The sequence below is a fragment of the Rhineura floridana genome, chromosome 17 (genome assembly GCF_030035675.1).
Source record: "Rhineura floridana isolate rRhiFlo1 chromosome 17, rRhiFlo1.hap2, whole genome shotgun sequence".
NCBI lineage: Eukaryota > Metazoa > Chordata > Lepidosauria > Squamata > Rhineuridae > Rhineura > Rhineura floridana.
In genome coordinates, this window is record NC_084496.1 from 31,241,473 (window position 1) to 31,260,480 (window position 19,008).

The following is a 19,008-nucleotide window of genomic DNA, read 5'->3' on the forward strand; positions in this document are numbered from 1 at the left end:
AAAAGCTTTACTTAGAGAAGGGAGGGAAGTGGATTCACTATTCTAGCTCCTCTTGACTGTGAACAAGTAACTCTGAACTGAAACTGGTAGCCAGTGGAGCCCCCCTGGTGGTGGTCTGCACCACATTTTAGGGCCCAGTTCAGGATGCCTTTAGCTGTGGCTGGGGAGGACTATAAACATTCTATAGGACAGGTCAAGCTATTTGAATATGGGATGTGTCATGAAATTATGCATATTACAAAAACTGCCTGCTCCTTGATGGTAGAGTTGGTGGAGTGCTGCATTCATCATTCGATTTTTAAAAACTGCAAGTGGATATTTTACTAAACAAAATATTATGACAGGCTGGCACTTTTTGACAGCAATAAGCTGATTAATACCTAGTCCTTAATATTATTACAGGCGATACATCTTTTCGGTAGTGGAAAGCCTACAGCGACTATGCTACATGGGGCTGGTTCAGTTTGGCCCCACAGAAAAATTTCAGGAAAAAGACCAGGTAATTTCACTGTTGTGTTTCTATTTATACCACTATTCTGTAACTTGCCACTTGAAGTGATGTATTTTTTTAAAAATGCACACGAGAGTACCGGGAGAAGCTTTTTCTGTTCCTGTGGAGAAGATGATCTCCAGACATGGCTTTTATCTCCTCGCTGCCCAGGACAGGCAGGGTCATGTGAGGCAGCTTTGAAGACCTGGGGAAGAGGCTCTTCCTCAGGTTGGAGGAGCTGTACTTGCGTCTGTGTTTTTCATCTGTTCTTGTCTAATCTTTTCTTAAACATTTGTCCTTCTTGTTGGGGAATGAGAAGAACCCTTTCCAGAAGGGGAAGTGTTTTAGTCTTTTGCAGCAAAAACAAAGCACTCTAAAGACTTTACAAATTGTGACAAAACCACGTGTGGACTAGAGCTGCCCTTGGCAGACATTATCCTCTGCACATGCCTATAGAGAGAGAACCCAGGACGCTGCCTTGCACTGAGTCCATCTAGCTTAGTCTTGTCTGCACTGACTGGCAGCAGCTGCCCAGGGTTTCAGAGTTGTCTCCCAGCCCCACCTGGAGATGTTGGGGATTGAACCGAGGCCTTCTGTGGTCAGCTAGAAATGAAATACACAAAAACTCAGTCTGTGACAATTGCATTAAAGCTGAAGTGTTTCCGAAACAAGCACAGCGATTATTTGCAGCAGCTTAATTGATAACTTCAGTGCCCCATCGTTGCCAAGTAATTAACCCCTATAATGGGAAAGAATGCCATGATCACAATTCAAGCCAGAGAAGTCTATAAAAGTTAATATGATGATTGAATGTCCCGGTTTGCTCTTTAATGCAGACCAAATGACAGTCAGTTTGTCACATAGCAGCATTTTGAAAAAGGAACTGGGTGCCTGCCTGTCGTGCCCCCCTTAAGCCAGGCTGCATCTCTCTGTGGAGCCAGGCAGTTCCCCTCCTGCTTTCTGTCATTTGAGCAGGAATTGTTCTTGCCTTAAAACAAAGGGTGCCTCAGGAAGGGTTACACCCAGTTGCCATCTAAAAACACAAGAGTATCCTAGCTTTGGTCTTCCTTCCTAAATTATTTGGGGTTTTGCATCCTTGCTTTGTTGATTTGCATTCTCTTTAAGACACCCTGTGAAAGGCCTTCCATCTGAGCTTTGTGGCGCCAGGTAAAAACCCACCTCTTCACCCAGGCATTTTAAAGTATTTTAAGCTTTTAATCTTATTTTTTTTAGTTTTCTTTTACTTTGTTTATATAATGTTTATATTGTCTGCACAATACACACGTGCTGTATTTTAAATATTGTGGTTTTATCATGTTGTACACCGCCCTGGGAGCTGCTAGCTATAGGGCGGTTTAGAAATGCAACTAAATAAATAAATAAAAATTTGTGGGTGTCTTGCAGGTGTTTGTCTATCTGAAGAAAAATGCCGTGATCGTGGATACCACTGTCTGTGAGCCCCACTATAACCTGGCTCAAAGCAGCCGCCCGTTTGACAGGCGCTTGTATGCTTTGAACACTCTGCAAGATGTGGAGAATTTCTGGTTTGATCTGCAGTGCGTCTGCCTCAATACGCCACTAGGTACAGAGCTGATAGCCACACTCCCACCTTCAAAAGCTACTCACTAGTCTTCCTGCACTGCCTTCTTCCTGCTTCTGGGTCCTTGCCTCTTCCTACTCTTCTTCCACATCCTCCTGCTGTTGACTCACTGCCTATGGCCATCCACCTTTACAGTCTCTGATCTGCGATAGGGCTGCTGCTACTGACCACTTCGCTTTCTCGTTTCAGGAATTGTCCGCCATCCCCGTGCCAGGAGGAGTGGAACTCCAGCCGATGAGACTGGCACCGCTCTAGATGTGATGCTAGAACAAGAGTCAGCAGCACACAAACACAATTTGGAGCGCAAGTGCGCCATGCTTGAATACACAACGTACGTCTCCTTTCTTGTTCAGTGCTGGGGCAGGTTCTTTGTTAGGAATGTGGCATGTTACAGAAGAGATGTAATGTGGTCTCTCTGGTGGAGCAGAACACACCTGATGGTGGTGGCAGTGGGACTCCCCCCATCCACCAATGGAGGCAGGACTTGTAAAGGGTCCAAAAAGAAATGAGGAGGGAGAGAAGAGCCACCCAGGCTTTGTCGTGCGTCTTTGGAGGGCTGATCAGATCTGAGACTCAGGCTTAAATGCTCTTTGAAGTTACACTGAAACTGACCTTTATAACCTAATAGAAGAGAAGCGTTACTGAGCCTTTTATATGTGGATTCACACTCCTTGGTCGGCAGAGGAGCGGAGCACATGGGGCCAAACAACAGAAAAAACTCTTGTAGTAGCCAAGCAAAGTAAAGCTGTTAGCAGGCAGTAGAGCGTGTCCCCTGGTTCCCACTGTACCTTTGGTCAGTTAACTCCAAACTTTTTACTTTCAGTCCCCCGCCCCCACTCCTCCCATTGTGTTGGGAGTCCTGTGGGAGAGACGCAGGATGGCCACTGTGGGGGCTGGACAGTTTCAAAAAGTGAGGGGAAGATTATCTTTCTTCCCCTGCCCCCATTTTCTCTTCTCAGCTAGAATCTGAAAGGTCCAGCATCCACAGGCATCCCTCTAAATGAGAGAGAGCCCCAGCACACAGCACCACCCTGGAAATGCTAACATGCACAGCAGTCGCCGTTTCAGATATCCCTTACAGAGGGTGCCAGTACAGGTACAGACGGCAATTCCAAGCCTGTCCCCCTAAGGATAAACCCTTCCACCCCTCTCCTGCCGCCTGGTGGAATGAGACAGTCAGAGAGACAGCGGCCCTGCTGGCTAAGTGCCTCTTTTGCCAGAGCAGAGGCAAGAGCCCCAAAGCCATGAGGTGCAGGGAAAGGGACCCATCGTGGCTGTCCCTCTTGTCTCTCTTCTCATTGAGCTTCCCTGCCAGAAAGTGAAAGGCGTAGCCACCATGATAGGCCAGGAACATCAAGGGGCCTCCAGGTCCAGGCGCACCCCTCTCAGCCAGGCCACACTTTCCCTTTGGGGGGGAGTGGAGTGTAGACAGCTTCCACACATACATCTGTCATCTGACAGCTTTCCACTGCTGGTCCAAATGGCAACAACTCCAGGCCCCAACCGCAGGGATTCCAGAGATCCTGGAGTTCCCGCAGGGCAGCCTCAACTTGGGGTAGCCCTGAGCACTTTGTGGAGGTAGATGGTGCTGTGGGCAGCATTTTTCTGGCCCCAGGGGGCAAATCCATAGCCTGCCATCCGTGGGTCAAGACGTTTCTGTGAGGCACCACACTCTTTTTGCCCCTACTGATCCATAGGTTCCCTACCCTGAGACTTGTTCTTGGATTTCAGGGCATTCATGTCTCAGTCCAGCCCTTCATGCCTTTATGGTCAGTCTTGCTCAGACAGTTCACATGGAAGGTCTCTTTCTGGTGGCAGTCATCTCAGCCAGACAGGTGGGGAAGCTGGGGCCCTATCTGTCTGAAAAGAATTCTGCATGTTCCATCCGGATTGCATAGCCCGCAGGCCAGGTCCTAGTTCCATGCAATTTTGCTTTTCACAGGGTTCAGGAAATCATGCTTCCAAACTTCTGCCCCAATCCAGTGCACAGAAGGAAAAAGAAGTTGTTTTAAACCTGGACATATGTGGAGTGTTCCATGAGATTACCTAGAATTTACTAAAGACCTAAGGTGCATGGGCTCACTTTCTATACAAACGGAGTGAAGGATAGGAAGGTTTCCAGGTCCACCGTTGCATCCCTTTCCTGTATGCTGTGCTCCTCTGCTGACTGAAAATGGAAAGTTGGACTTACCATGAAGTGTTCTGAGTCAGTGGAGAGTGGAGCATACTGCCTGCCCTCCTTTGAATTGAACCAGATCCAATGGGTGCACGAGTCATGCACATTGCATTTGCATGGTCTCCCCTGGTAGGAAAGTTGGGGATTCTGACACCCATTCTGCCATGTCTTCTCCAAACTTTTGGTGGTTTTCTTTGTCTATCCTGTTAATGTTGGCTCCCTGCTTGGGATTTTTTGTTAGTGGTTATGTGAATACAGCTATACTACTGCTGACAAGACCAAGTCTGGGGGCATTGGGGGGGTCTCCTTCCTTTTCCAGCTGGCTACTGCAAATGTTTTTCAGTTGTTTTCAACCCTGCCCTTCTGAACAGCAGTCAGCTCTTCCCTGCATGCTTCACTCTCTGCTGACCAGGGAGGGACTTCACAATGAGTTCAAAGTTCTGGTTGCCCTAAACTAGGGATGGGGAACTTGCGTGGTTCCCCCGATGTTCCTGGACCCCAACTCCCATCAGCCACAGCCAGCATGGCCAAAGGGGAGGGATGATGGGAATTGTAGTCCAACAAGATCTGCAGGGGCCATAGGTTTCCCACCATGTTCTTTTTTAAAAAAAAGTATTTATCTGCCTTTTTAAAGTTTAATACAGAAAAGATAGAACACAAAAACAAAACAGCAACAACTGTCTGATGGAAATAGCCTGTATAAGGGTGAGCAGCATCAGGGACGAGGGTGGCGTAGGAAGGAACTGCCTCAAACACCTGCCGAACAGAAACGGGACATGGCTGGCCTCTGCGGCTTCTAGGCAGAATGACTCCCTTGACAGTGACTTTTTCCCCTTTAAGAGGACGCCGAGAGGTGGAGGACAATGGTTCAGTCCCTGGAGATGGGCTTGGTGCTGGCGGCTTGGATTCCAGCTTTTACGGCCATTTGAAACGTAATTGGATTTGGACCAGCTACATTATTAACAAGACCAGGAGGGTGAGTTTTCCTTCCCAGTTTGTTAAAAATCTGCCTCTCCCTTCCTGCCCCCCAAACACCTTTTTTAACAATACAGAAGTATGGATAAATAAACAGGAATCTTTAACACAAGCTGTTCTGATAAATGTTATTTCTGACTTTTCTTTTATCTTGGGAGAGACTGTTTTAGAAATGTTCTTTCTAGCTGCCTGTATTCGCATTGGCTATAGCTGGAATTTCCTTGTGACTACTCTTTGCATATTATTTTCAAGTAAGCGATGAAGGCAAAAGATTGCGAATGTTACATGTAGCTTCCAGAGGCACTTTCTGCTCTCCCTGGGAAGTTTGGCCTCTCTCAGCTATTGCTGCTTTGGCTGCATTTTCCTGTAGCGACCTTCTGAATCCTGTTTTAGGCAGATGCAGCATTGTGACCCTCACATGACTCCACAGCGGAATAAGCACATGTGGCAACAGCAGTCACTGACTTTTTCTGCCTGAGATTTGTGTCCTCGATCGGACAAAGCACTCTGTGAAACTGCTCTGAAGCACTGCGATGTGTGGAAAGCCATTGTTGGCTCCGTGTAGCCCAAACCTGGCCCAGAGGGCACCTCTCCCCAGTGCCAGTGCCTGGTTGGGCTCCTTCGGATTTGTCCTCCAGCAGCCCCCTGCCCACTCCCAGGCTGTGCTTGTCCCATCAGCAGCCTTTCCTCTGCTGACGACCTTTTATGCTTTGCTGCTAGGAGGATGCCGTTTCTGAAGTTGGCCACGCTGTCAGACTCCAGACCTTCCTGACCAAGCGTTCCCTGCCACTTGCCACTAGAGGTAGGAGCAAGACTCTGTTGGGGGCCAGCAGTGCACATAGAACCGAGCTGGCAAGAATGACCATGTATGGCTCCTGCTCCTGTTGTTTGGGTGAGGGCAACACAGCTGTCATGTGGCCATTATGGAATCTCTGAATCTCTGGAGTGGGCATCCTGGCCTGCTTGTACAGGTCCAAACAGACTATAACTTCCTGGACAGCATTCACTACAGACAAGCGCTTTACAGAACTGGCCTCTGGTCACTGGACTCCTGGCTGACCCTGAGACATTTCGATTGCACCTGGTGCTCATTTTGAGAACCTCTGGAGTCCTTATTTGTTCTTTTTTTTAAGGAGGACCATGCATGCTTATGTGTGTGTGATTCTGAACCATGTGTGTGTTCAAAATATGAAGAAAACTCTTATGCATACGTGTGGGAGAGAGTTACTTTAGTCCTGCAGTTTCCATTGCCAGTTCAGCCTCAGTGCTGGCACACCCCAGAGAAGGCCCTCGCCCTCTTCTCTCCCCCGCTCTGGTGCTGATAGCGGTGTTGCTGTGCGTTCCTTGCTAATCCAGGATTTCACTGTGATTCCCAGGTAGCAACAGCTCTGTTTGGGGAGATGGGCTGGTGGGTCCAGAGCCTGCGGTACAGAAAGAAGACTTGGAGGTTGAAAAAGAAGCAGGACTGAACAGAAGCAAGAGAGTGCAGGGTGGGAAAAGCCAGAAGAGAAAGCGTCTTAAGAAGGACACAGTGAAGAAGACAAAGAAAAAGAAAGAAAAAAGAGGTGACCTGACTCGGTGGTAGGCTGTTGTCTTGTACAGCACTCCTCTGCCTGAAAAATAGTTCTGAATAACCCAGAAGCTAGCTAGGATCTGAACACCAGCTAGGTTTGGATCCTCCTCTTTCTTTGAGACTTAAACACTCTCATAGAATGGCTTAGGTTTTATCTGCCTGCCAGTTTGGGCCCCTTGGGCACACTGATAGACACTGTGACCTGGCCTGCCACAGTGGTGGGCCTTTGATGGCCAGCCCACCCTTCCCCAGAGCCTCTCTGAAGCTCTGCACATCTGATCAAGGAACTCCCAACATGAGAGACAGAACCAGGAGGGTAAATGAATTAAATGTTGCCTGGTTTATTTTTTGCCACTAAAGGGAGCACTGCAGGGGCAGAGAGCAAAAGGCTACGTTACCATGATGAAGCAGACCAGAGTGCTTTGCAGAGAATGACCCGCCTACGTGTCACATGGACCGTGCAGGAGGACAGCCTGCTGATACTGTGTCGGATTGCAAGCAATGTCCTCAATGCCAAAGTAAGGGGGTGTAGTATTCTGCAAGGGTGGGGAGTGCCCTCCTTAGCGCTTCATCAGCATGTGAGCAAGGGGTCCTGCCTTGGGAGGGAGCTGGTGCATGACCCAGAAGCTGAGATGAGACTCCTTGCTCTTTTCCCTGGCATAGGTGAAGGGGCCGTTTGTCCCATGGCAGGTGGTCAGAGACATCATGCACAGCAACTTTGAAGAGTCGTTGGATAAGACATCTCATTCTGTCGGGCGGAGAGCTCGCTACATTGTCAAAAATCCCCAGACCTACCTCAATTACAAGTGAGACGTTCTCCTCTTCCTGAGCTCCATGGCAGCTGCTTCAAAATGTCCCACTGTGTGTGTGTGTGTGTGCTCAGTGCTTCCCAGCCTGCCTTGCTCTCTGTGTCATTCCAGCTTCCCTCTTTGGGGATCCTCTTCCCCAGCTGAGTAGACACACACATGTGCCGAGAATACAGAGATGTGGTCATCAAGGACTTCTTGCCTCTTGAGGCATTAGTCTGAAAGCCAACATTTCCCCCATCTTCAGTGAATGGATCAGTCCGCCCCGCCCCGCCCCACCCTGCCTTGGTGCAAGGAGAACCTCACTCCTTGACTCCGCTGTGGCTCTTGAGGAAGTTTTTTTTTTACAGAAGCAGACGTTCTCCCAAAGGAGACTCAATTTGAAGACTGAACTATGGATTGTCTTCTTGCAGGGTTTGCCTGGCTGAAGTCTACCAAGATGGAGCTCTAATTGATGACTTCACGAGCAGGAACAGCAACTATCAGGACCCCAAGGTGAGAGGCTGCTCAGTGGCGTGGGCAGAAGTGTGGGGCTCTGGTTCCATGTGCTCCCTCTTGTCTTTTGAAGGACTTGGGATGGGATGTCGTCCTTTAGGACTGGCCTGAAGTGGCTGTGCCCTGCTCCGAGTGCCTTCTGCAGCAATGCTCTCTGCGTTGCGCGAGGCATGTGGGCAGGAACCCAGTGCGCCACTATAGTGAGGGTTTCTCTGAGCATCTTGGTGACTCCTGAGGGAGAAGAGTCTGGCCCTTCCAACTCCGCCAGCCTCTCAGCAGTGGCACGTTTCATTTGGGCCCAAACAAGGGTGGTGGAGGTGTTTCTTTGGCCTCCTGCACATGGACCAAGGAAGCCTTTTGGGCTCTGAAAAGATGAGCAGATCTCTCATGCACCTTCCAGGCCCTTCCTCTGGAGGGGCCTCCTGCAGTTCCTACATGCTGTAAGGAGGGGAAATGGAGGTGAGTATGCATGTGCCATTCATGCAGATGGCCCAAAGATGCCCCACAGCCACGTCTGCCCTTGAGACTGGCATTCTGGGAAGGTGTAGGCCTGCCTTGATCGTTCTCAGGGCAGTCATTTGTTCTAGGCTGACCTCCCACTCTCCTGTGTTCAAAGGTTTGTGCAGAAGAGTTTAAGGAGTTTGTGGAGAGGCTCAAGGCAAAGTTCAGCACCACATTGGGGAGCCCCAGGCCAACAATTCCAGACACCCTGGAGGAACTTTTCCACAGGTATCCTTATCCTCTCCCACCTCCTGCCTCTGATCCCTTTGGCAGGACTCTCTCCAGAACTGTAATTCTACAGCTCTGATTTACCCTCTGCTCATCAGCTGGTGAGTGGGGGAGGGTTTCAATCCTGCTGGGTTGGTTGTGTCTGCCAGTTCCCCAGCAGCCAATGCAGAATTGAGATCCCCCCATCAGCTGGTGTCACCCATCCATTGGGGTGGTGACAGTTAATTGGCAGGTGGCCATGGTTTTGCAATATTAAAGAGTTTAAAATGTTCATAAATATTGATAAAAATATATAGATTCTGATGGCACAAGATTAGACTGTGATAAGCATGTCCTCTCAAATCTGAGATTATATAATCTCAGATATAAACCAACCACTCACTCTTTTTTGGGTGCCTTATTTTGTTTCCATGTGTTGATATTTTTAATTTTTGCAATGGCTCAAAGAGCTGGAGGTGGCTGGGGCCTCTCAGGACTTTCTGGCTGCAGGAACTGAGCCGTCCCGTCCTCATTGATGGTGACTGACCTGCTGTTTCACAGGGAACTGGGGGCCTGACTCTTCCCCATCAAAAGCCAGTCCTAGCCCATGTTATTAACATTTATTACCTGTACTTCACCCAAAGGTTCCAGGGTGGGTTACAATAATTTGAAAATATAGCATTAAAAACAACCTAAAATCACAAAATAGTTAGGAAGCTGCTGACTGAGTCAGACTGGCAGTGGCTTTTTACAGTTTCAGGTGGGGGTCCTTCCTGGCTTTCTGCATGCAGAGTGCAGCGTCACAACTTCACACGTCCCACTGATGATTTCTCCTCCTTCCTTGCCCTTATCCAGGTACCGAGTTCTGGCCATTGGAGATGAAACAAACCAGAAGAAGAAGGAGGATCTGCTCAGCAGGTGAGCCAAAGGTGGCCGGGGGGGGTGGCCTTGCTCCATGTATTATGCTTGCTTCTCCCCCCCACCCCAAGCAAGGCACCTTCCCTCAGATGGTCAATGTCTTGTTTGTAAACCATTAAAAACTGTAGTCCAGCAAACCCAGAGATGGCAAAGAAAAGCCCCAGGTGGTAACGGAGCCATTCCCCCCCCCACCCCAATTTTCTCCCTCGTTCTGTCCTGACTTCTGCCTTGAGTGGGAATCACATTGCAAAAATCCAGAACGGCTCATTGGTGACTGGAGTCAGACTTTATTTAAAAAAGAGTTCTGGGCTGTGAATATAAATTCCAAATGCTGTGCGCGAAACCTGGTGGGGTCTCAGAAGCTCAAAAGTATTGTAGAAGGGAGCTTCAATGTTCCCCAGAGCAATAGCAGAATAATTTAAAAGTCCATACACAGACCAACTGCAAATCTTTTGTTTTTTGTGTGTGATTACTCAGAGCTCAGCTTTTTGTGGCAGAGAATTAATGTGCACTTTTGGCATCCTATCTTTTCTGAGCGTGTTGCTCTTCAATTAAGTGCATGCAAATCTTTGAAAAACAGTGCAAGCCTTTTCCTTAGCTAAGCTGTGGCCCTTCAAATGCTGTTGGGATCCAGTTCCCATCAGCCCCAGCGAGGGATGATGCGAGTTGTACAACAACACCTTGCCGGGGGAGGGGTGGAGGGGAACCAGCTGCGTTGCCTTGCCTTGCCTTAGAGAGCAGGCATCTGCTGTTAAAAGCATCACAAGTTCCTTTTTGAGTCTGCAGGTGCAAAGGGGGCTGCGGGACCTTTTGCCTGTCGGTTTCCCGGCTGAGGGTGGGGAGATACTGAAGTGGATGTTTCTCCAACTGGGAGTAAGGGCGGGATATATATAAAAATCTTGAAGGAAAAGTTGAGTTGCTGAGCATGTGCTGAAGCTGTGGCTGTCCTCCCACCCCTCTTCCTTTCAGCATCTCCGACATCCACTTTCTGGTGCTGCAGAATCTGATTCAGAGCACCTTGGCCCTCTCCGATAACCAGATGAAGTCCTGCCAGTCATTTCAGGTAGGAAGAATCTTGAGTTGCTTGTCTGCAGAAGTGTGTGTGTACCCTCTCCTATCTTGTGGGCTCAAGGCAGGCTCCAGAAAACACACTGGGACATGGATTTCTATTTTCACTTATTTAACAGAAATTATATATATATATCGCTTGATTGTTAAAAAAGAACACCTGTAAGCAGTTTACAAGAAACATTGAGATCAATAAAAGCATTTAAACAACTAAAAACATTTAAAATAGCACTAAAAAGAGGTTAAAACACATCAACATCTATGTGTCTGGGATAGGCTTGCTTAAGAGGTTTGTCCGCCAAAAGGCTTTAACGCATGGGAGGGTGGAGGAGAAGGTAAGCCTGGCCTGTGCACCAAAGGGCCCATCTGCAGTGGTTCCTTGTCTCTCTGCCCACGAATGTTAATATTTCAGCTTCTGTAGCGTAGTGGCTAAGAAATGAATGAACCTGTAGCCCTCCAGCTGTTGGCCTGACCATTGGCTGTGCCGGTTGGGGCTGTTGTGAGTTGGAGCTCAACACCTGGAGGGCCACTGGTTCTGCATCCCTGGGCTAAGAGCAAGCTAACAATAATCAGGCAGTGCAAAACTTTCCTCTGCCATAAATTCACTGGGTGGCCTTAGTTCCCCCCCCTTCTGTTAGGGAGATAATACTGACCTATGTTGCAGGGAGGTTGTGAGAGGGATGAGAAGACAATGGAAATGAAACCCTTCAAAATGCTGCGTACAGGATAAGTATGAAATGGCAGGCTTGGAAATGGCAAAGTGTAGCTATTAAGTACTAGACATGAGAAGGTAACCGTGCAAATTCCACAAAAGGAAACAAACGAGAGAAACGTTCAGAGGTGCCCATCAGTAGCACAGCAGAGTTTCTGCTTGCAGACCTTCCGCCTCTATCGGGAGTATCAGGATGAGATCCTGGTGAAAGCTTTCCTGGATTGTCAGAAGAGGAGCCTGGTGAACCGCCGCCGGGGCAATCACAGCCTGGGGCCCAAGAAGAGCCGGGCACTGCCCTTTGTGCCAATGTCCTATCAGCTCTCCCAGAGTTACTACAGGTCAGTGCCCTGCGCCCCTCCCTGCCCCAAGGCTGCCAGCAGTGTGGAGTGGGGATTCCTTCCACCAGCTCCCCTCACTCGCTGGGCAAGCACAAGCAGTCCTTTGGGAGGACATCCCCGTGCCTGGCATGGCAGAGGTGGGCAACCTATGCGCACCCACCCAGGGGCGTGGACCATGGCTCAGCCCTGAGCTCTTCCCCTCTCTCTCCAGAGTGTTCACATGGCGATTCCCGAGCACGCTCTGCAGTGAATCGTATCAGTTCCTCTTGAAACTCAAGGAAGCTGGAGCGCAGGACCAAGTTGCTCGCTTTTCTTTCAAGGACCAAGATGACTCCGTTTCCTCTGGAATGGTGACCTTTCCTTTGGATGGCCCTGGAGGCTACTGTGCCACAGTCCTCGCCCTCCTCTCCCTTGGCTTGGTTTCTGTGGATGTGATCATCCCCGAGCAGATAGTGGTGGTTGACAGCACCTTGGTGGAGAATGAAGTCATTAAAAGGTGTGGTTGCCTTGGCACTTAGGTTGGAAGGGGATGGGCGGAGGAGAATGGAAGGCACTCCGTGTGGCACACGCAGCAGTGCTTGCCCTGAACCCCTTTCCCTGTCATGGCTGACTCGAGTCAAACCTGGAGGTGCAGAGCCTTTCCTGATGGCCTTGTGGCCCTGCAGAGGCAGCCGACTGGGGATTTGGCCCTGGTTTATCAGTGAGTGGACATGCAGAAGGGAGCAAGGAGAGGCTTGCTGGTGCTCTTCCACGCTTCAGGCGGGGGGGCGGGGCGGTGGCAGCGGACCATGTGGGCAGTTTGACTTCTGCTATTATTTATTGCCTTTGTTAGAGAACAGCTTAACAAGATAAAATACAACAGATAAAAACAATAAAAACCAGTAAAATTAAAACTGTGTGTAATACAATAATATATAGCAACTTCCAAGTAAAAATATAGCCAATGAAACACCAACCAGCATTAAATGTGCAGGAGCCGCTGGTTTTGTTTCGGATGGGGAGGGTGGGTTTAATAGATTTTATGTTTCAGTCAAGGCAGCATACATGGTTCCCCCCCCCATTTTATCCTCACAACCCTCTCAGGTAGGTGACTGGCCCAAGGTCATATAGGAAATGTTGGCCTTGTCCATGGAAGGGGGGTATAGGTTGGATTGGCTGGCCTCTGCTGCAATCCCTCTGGCTTCTTGCAGCCTGGGGAAAGAGGGGCTGGAGGAAGAGGAGGAAGAAGAGGAAGAGGACTTGGAGGAAAGTGTGACAAATAAGCGGCAGATCGAGGTGAAGGCTCGTCAGGCTTCACACACCAACTACCTTCTCATGAGAGGCTATTATGCCCCAGGCATCGTCAGCACTCGGAATCTGAGCCCCACAGACAACATTGTTGTAAATTCCTGTCAAGTGAAGGTGAAGCTGAGACAGACCCCTGCCCAAGGCAGCCTCTTGGTCCAAGGTCAGTCCATTAGCCTAGGAGGCCCTGGAAGAGCTCCTTCTCACCTTCCCACTTGTAGGGCGAGTGCTGATCATCCCTGCCTGCGACTAGTCGGGGAGGGGGGGGAGCCTGTGGATTGCCCATATGCAGAGCAGCAGCTGGCTGGGGCCTCTTGGGCTCCTTGCCGCATTTCTCAGTCAGCTGAATTGCCACATGTGTTGTGCTTGCAGATCCTCTAGAGCTGGAGAACCTGCCAGTTGGAGCTTCCTGCCTTCCTAAGTCCTTCACCAGACTTCTCGATGTCCAGGAAGAGGATGAGATGAGGCAACTTCTTCGTTCCATGGAGCATTTCTCTTACAGCCCTGGAGATATTGCTGCAGTCCTTGAGATCTGCAGAGCCATAGAGACAGCTTCCCACTTTGGGGTGACAAGGGTGGATCTTGCCACGCAGCTCCAGCATTACGAAGTGCCTGGTGCTGGGCGCACTCAACTCTTGCAGCAGTATGTTCAGGTCAGTGTAATGGGGAGCAAAGAGAGCCAGCTCCGTTTGCTAGTGATCTGACAATCTCTCTCCCTATGCAGCCTCTCTGAGGATGTGTTGACACAGTTTGTGTGTGTGTGTTTTCCCCTTAGGACCTTCTTGATTGGGAGCATGTGTTGGAAGTAGGGGGCCACACCACCCGGCTGGTGGCAAGGAGATTTGCTAGCCCTTGGCTGTTGCATTCGGTGTGTATCGAGGATGTCAGCAAAAGGCTGCAAGGGAAATACTCCATTCTCGTGAAGGACCCTGTTGAGTTAAGGGAGGAGGAGGAGGGGGAGATGGAGCTCAGTAGGTCATCTTCATCTGCTTTGGCAGAGGAAGAGCCAGCAAGGAAAAGGCAAAAGTTGGAGGAGGAGGCGGCAAGTCTGCATGGAAAAGCTGCTGCCCACAGCACAGAGAGGTGCCTGGAAGGAGGTGCACCACTCCTGGATGCCAGGCGTGTGTTGACTGCAGAGCTGCAAGAAGGAAACACTGTGCAAGAGGCGGGCTCCACACAAGACTGCAGAATGGACACTGGGGGAAAGGAGGGGACCCCTCTCTGTGGGAAAGAGGCAGCTGTGCTGAGCAGCCAGGAAACCGCAGACTATGAAAATTGTGCTGGGGAACCACATACGGCTAAGTTGCCACAGCAGGAAACCCTTGGCAACTCCAGCGGTACGTGTGAGGAGTCCCACTGAGCTCATTATTTACACCCACCAACAGACAAAAATCTCTTCCCCCCCCCCCATGAATGCCTTTGAGTCAGCCTGCCTTCCCCAGGGGTTCTGACACAGCCACGAGCGGACCAAGCCAACATTGAGTCCCCGTGGCCAGTGTCCCTCCTGCCCCCTCTGATCGCTCTCTTCTGGTTGGCTGCTGCTTATTCTCAAAGTGCCTTCAGCCTGCACAACAGGCTTTGCTTGCTTTCCCTAGTTGTATCTGTGCAGCGATCATGCAGCCCAGCAACTTGAGGAAATGGGATGGACTCTCATTGTTCTGCTCTTGATGCTGATTGTGTTTTCTGCTTTTTCCTGGATGTTCTACAGGGAAGGTATTGTCGGCTGAAGACGGAAGGCGAGTATGCAGATAAAATGGAACATAAGGAAATGTCTTTGAGCAGAGCTGTCTCCCAAGAGTTGCACCATACACCAGCGTGGCATCACTGCTGCTTCAACATGTAGTCACAGGCTAAATGGTGGTTTGGGACGTTAGCAACTACATCCACAGGATTCCCATAAAGTACAGATGCCATGGTATATGCACACCTTTATGGCCCTCCAGCAGTTGTTGGACTACCAGCTCCCAGGCTGGTGACCCGTTCGTGCTTTGACATGTTCCTGCTGCTGCAGCAGCAGCTCAGAAGGGAATGAGCCTCCATTGGTGGCCAGGGTGACCCTTGCACTATGGCCTTGGGTTTGTTCCCTGCCAATCCCAGCACTTCTTGGACCTCGGCTATACTGTCCTTTAGAGACCCCCTTTATCCCTGGGTTTTGTTCTTCAGGAGATTGGCACCAGCCTCAAAGAGATCACTGGCTTTATGCTGAGATGTCAGCCTGGCTGGACAAAACACAGAAAGCTGCTGGGATCTACTATCACACAAGGACTGACTGGCTTTTGCAATAGATTCCTTGTGTGTGCCTGTGCGCACAAGTGCATTGCTGATGCCTGGAGTAACACTGTTGATTTTCTCTCCTTGAACTCCTTTTCTTGAAACAGTGCTGGAGGGAACGCCTACTTTGTCGGGCGTCCGTGGCGTATCGTGGATGGCAGCCTGAACAAGCCGGTCTGCAAGGGTATTATGGAGGGTGTGCTGTGCCATATCATGACCAAGCCTGGCATAACAGAAGCAGCCCTGCGTCACCACTACTTGGGCGTCCTGCAGCCAGTGGCTCTGCTGGAAGTACTGCAGGTGTGTTTGGCCTCCTGGGGTCCACTCTGTCTGGGTGCTTCCATCTTAATTGCTTGTAGCTGCATGCAGTGTGCCTGTGCAATGCTCTGCACACAAGCTAAATGCTGTCGGCAGCACAAAAGGAATACCCTACTTAGGCCTAATGTGGAGGCAGCGGAAGGAGCTCAGCTCCTCTCCGCCTTTGTCTTAACTCAATGTATAAACTTCCGTTTCCCACTCTCCAAGGCCAAACTAAAGCACTTGGGCATTTTCTGCCATTAATCTCCTGTTCAGGTTCTAACCAGAGCTGCTACATTTTGGAGATGGAACTATACCATGTCTTTACTTTCCTGCATCCTTGACAGGTGCAATAAGGTACCCTTTGACCCATGCAGAGATGCCTTCCGTTAGGGAGCGCAGGGCCTGCCTGTGGTGGCACAGTGGATGGAAACAGCCATCCCTCCCTCGCTCAGTGGTGGGCTTTAGTCCTCCCTCCTATATTGTGAGGGCATGTGGGATGCACAGGCCACCTTAAGCATTGCCGTAAGGAAGCAGCTGCTATTTTCTTACACGTTGGAAAGGTTGAACAGGCTAGTTTTTCTAAAAGTAAGAGTTGTGGGGAACTACAGCTTCATGGTCGGGGATGATGGGAGTCCAGCAACATTGGGGGGGGGCACAGATTAGCACCTGCCTAGGCCGTCCAGTCTATAAAACAAATGCTTCCAATAGAGCTTATGCCAAATACACAAGGTTTTTTTAATAGTTATTGGGTGTGTGTGTATGTAATGTTTCCTCTTTGCCTTACAGGGCCTTGAATCTCTGGGCTGCATCAGGAAGTTCCACTTGAAGAAACAGAGTGCACCCTCTCTCTTCTCAAAGCCTATACTTGAGGAGGTGGTCCCCAGCCCCAAACTGAGCAACACCCCAACAGTCTTCTATGAGCCTGCCATTGACTGCACCCTGAAAATGGGCAGGGTCTTTCCCTACGAACTGAACTGGAACAAGTGGGTGCAGGTGACTCACTTATGAGGTCTCTTTTGTACAGTAGAGTGAATTCACTTGTGTCCTTTTTTTAAATAAAGTGATGGGTTCTGTATTCCCTCCCCCCTCCTGGCCCAGTTTTTGCTTGACCTAGTTTGCCCCTCTAGAAGGATGCTTATGGTGGGCTCTGCTGCAGGGGCTCAGCACACCCCTTTCCTTCCTAGCAGCCTTTCAAGGGCCCCAGAACAGAAAAACTGGAAAGGCAGAAATGGAAGCGTAATGGGGAGTATAGCTAAAATGTCCAAATGGCTGCCACAGAATCAGAGAATTGTAGAGTTGGAAGGGACCTATAAGGCCATCAAGTCCAGCCCCCTTCTCAGTGCAGAAATCTAAATTGAAGAGTAAGCGGTGGGCTGCTTTCCTCTATGGAATAACCAGCTTGTCAACAGGTAGTGGAATAAAGGAATAGAACAGGCAGTACCAACTTAGGATATGACCCCCCCATGTGTAAAAAACAAACCCAACCCCTTTTGCTTGCCTCCCTAGTCAAAGTGAGTAATTTGCCTGGGACAAGCCCCACTGAGCCCTTGGTGTGAGAATTGTGTTGCAGGAAAGAACAAAATCGTCCTGTGACCTTGCACTTGGGGTTTACTAAGGTGTAGACTTCCCTGCACCAGTAGCTGCAGCCCTTGTCAGCTGGGCTGGTTCTTTATAAGCAAGCGGCCCTTCCAGATGACACCCTCTTCTCTCTGCTCCCCAAAGGCGACTTTGGCACACTCAATTTCAGGGCCGCATTCTGTCAACCTCTCCCAATTACTTGCGTACCAAAGAAACGAAGGCTGCAAATTATGCACACTGGGGCTTACTTGTGAGTAGACACACAAAAGATTGCACTTGGAAGCAAAGGGTGGTTTCTGGTATTTCTGCACAGCCCTGCAAGTGACCCCCCCGCCGCCTTCGGGGCGCCAAGCGAGAGTCGGGAGTCTCCTGGGGTGCATTCCTGCCTTTATTCAGTCCCTCCAGCGGTGTCCGCACTGGGCGCTGCAGCACTTGTAGAAGGTGGTCATGGGCTCGTCGGCCGAGCGCGTCTGCAGCTGCATGAAGTACGCACGCGGGTGCTCGCACTTGGGGCACGGCTCTGGGGAGGATGGAGAGGAGGGGCGCGTTAGAGAGAGGAGAGAGAGCGCCCACTCACCCACCTCCGGCGTGGGCTCCCTCCCGATCCGGCTTACCGGCGGTGGAGTCCACGTTCTCCCAGGCGGCGGCCCCGCCCAGCACGTCGTCCACCTCCTTCAGCTTCGGGTAGCGCCGGCTCGTCACCTGCAGGGAGGGAGAGGGAGGGACTGAGACGGAGTCCTGTACCCTTCCGCCCGCGGAGACGCGGCCGCCCCCTCCCTAACCCTGCCGGCGCGGGGGGCTCACCTTGCGCGTGACGTTGCGCACGTAGGGGCACGTGGTGCAGGCGAAGCGGTGGCAGCGCGCGCCCTCCTCGGCCACCAGCACGTTCCCGCAGGCCGGGCAGAAGAGCAGCATCCCGGCGGCGACTCGGACGCCCTCGCCGCTTCACTTCCGCTTCCGCCTCGGCAAGGCTACGCCCCCTCTCGCTGCCCCTGCTGCTCGGAGAGGATGGCTATGGCGGCGAGAAGGGCAGGCGAGTGGGGCGCGGAGCAGGAGGAGCAGGAGGAGGAGGGCGCGGAGGCGGCGCACGCAGAAGTGCTGGAGCTGTGGCAGGCCGGGCTGGCGCGCCTCGTGAGGGACCCGTTGCTCTGCGACCTCCCCGCGCAGGTAGGCAGGCCAGGGGGGAAGTGCCGCGGCGGGGCCTGGGTCGCTCTGGCTCCTCCCTCCCGGGTGACGCCGCCTTCCTCCCTCCGCAGGTGACCCCCGAGGAGATCAGCTCGCAGGTGGCGCTGGAGTACGGGCAGGCGATGACGGTGCGCGTGCGCAGGGCAGACGCCCCCGAGGCCCCCATGCGTGAGTCCCCTCCTCCTCCCCCCGGTCGGCCGTGGGCGCGTCGTGCCGGGTGCTGACGGCTGCCTCTCCTCCCTCGCAGCCGTGGTGGTGGTGCAGAACGCCTCCGTCTTGGACCTGAAGAAAGCCATCCGGCGCTTCGTGCAGCTGAAGCAGGAGCGGGAAGGCGGTGTCCAGCACGTCAGCTGGTGAGCGGCCCCTGCGAGGGGTCTCTGGGCAGCCGTGCGAGGGAGTCACGGCGGGGGGGAAGCCGCCCTTGGGCCTCTGCGGCTCTGCCGACTCGACCGGGGCGCTTGGAGGGTCCGGCTTGGGCCGCCCGCCCTTCTTCCTTATACCGCAAAACTTCCCTTGCAGGAAGTACGTTTG

At 51.3% G+C, this 19,008-nt stretch overlaps 2 protein-coding genes across 2 annotated transcripts in view; one reads left to right on the forward strand and one right to left on the reverse strand.

Moving 5' to 3' along the window:
- GTF3C1 (general transcription factor IIIC subunit 1) overlaps positions 1-16,802 on the forward strand; it is a 37,369-nt gene extending 20,567 nt beyond the window's left edge. The window contains exons 18-37 of the mRNA XM_061599589.1: positions 403-499; positions 1,895-2,072; positions 2,280-2,421; positions 5,107-5,242; positions 5,962-6,043; positions 6,618-6,806; positions 7,175-7,332; positions 7,478-7,620; positions 8,034-8,115; positions 8,732-8,844; positions 9,679-9,741; positions 10,711-10,804; positions 11,687-11,859; positions 12,071-12,355; positions 13,050-13,306; positions 13,516-13,796; positions 13,919-14,480; positions 14,852-14,879; positions 15,522-15,714; positions 16,501-16,802. Coding sequence (XP_061455573.1) covers positions 403-499; positions 1,895-2,072; positions 2,280-2,421; positions 5,107-5,242; positions 5,962-6,043; positions 6,618-6,806; positions 7,175-7,332; positions 7,478-7,620; positions 8,034-8,115; positions 8,732-8,844; positions 9,679-9,741; positions 10,711-10,804; positions 11,687-11,859; positions 12,071-12,355; positions 13,050-13,306; positions 13,516-13,796; positions 13,919-14,480; positions 14,852-14,879; positions 15,522-15,714; positions 16,501-16,722 — 3,478 coding nt within the window. The 3' untranslated portion in view covers positions 16,723-16,802. The remainder of the gene's footprint in view (positions 1-402; positions 500-1,894; positions 2,073-2,279; positions 2,422-5,106; positions 5,243-5,961; positions 6,044-6,617; positions 6,807-7,174; positions 7,333-7,477; positions 7,621-8,033; positions 8,116-8,731; positions 8,845-9,678; positions 9,742-10,710; positions 10,805-11,686; positions 11,860-12,070; positions 12,356-13,049; positions 13,307-13,515; positions 13,797-13,918; positions 14,481-14,851; positions 14,880-15,521; positions 15,715-16,500) is intronic.
- Positions 16,803-17,662: 860 nt separating this feature from the next.
- On the reverse strand, positions 17,663-18,587 carry POLR3K (RNA polymerase III subunit K). The gene is made up of 3 exons (XM_061599638.1): positions 18,097-18,587; positions 17,907-17,994; positions 17,663-17,812 (listed from the first exon to the last, which is right to left on the reverse strand). The coding sequence occupies exons 1-3, from the start codon at positions 18,205-18,207 to the stop codon at positions 17,685-17,687; spliced, it is 327 nt and encodes a 108-aa protein (XP_061455622.1). The 5' UTR covers positions 18,208-18,587; the 3' UTR covers positions 17,663-17,684.
- Positions 18,588-19,008: the final 421 nt, after the last annotated feature.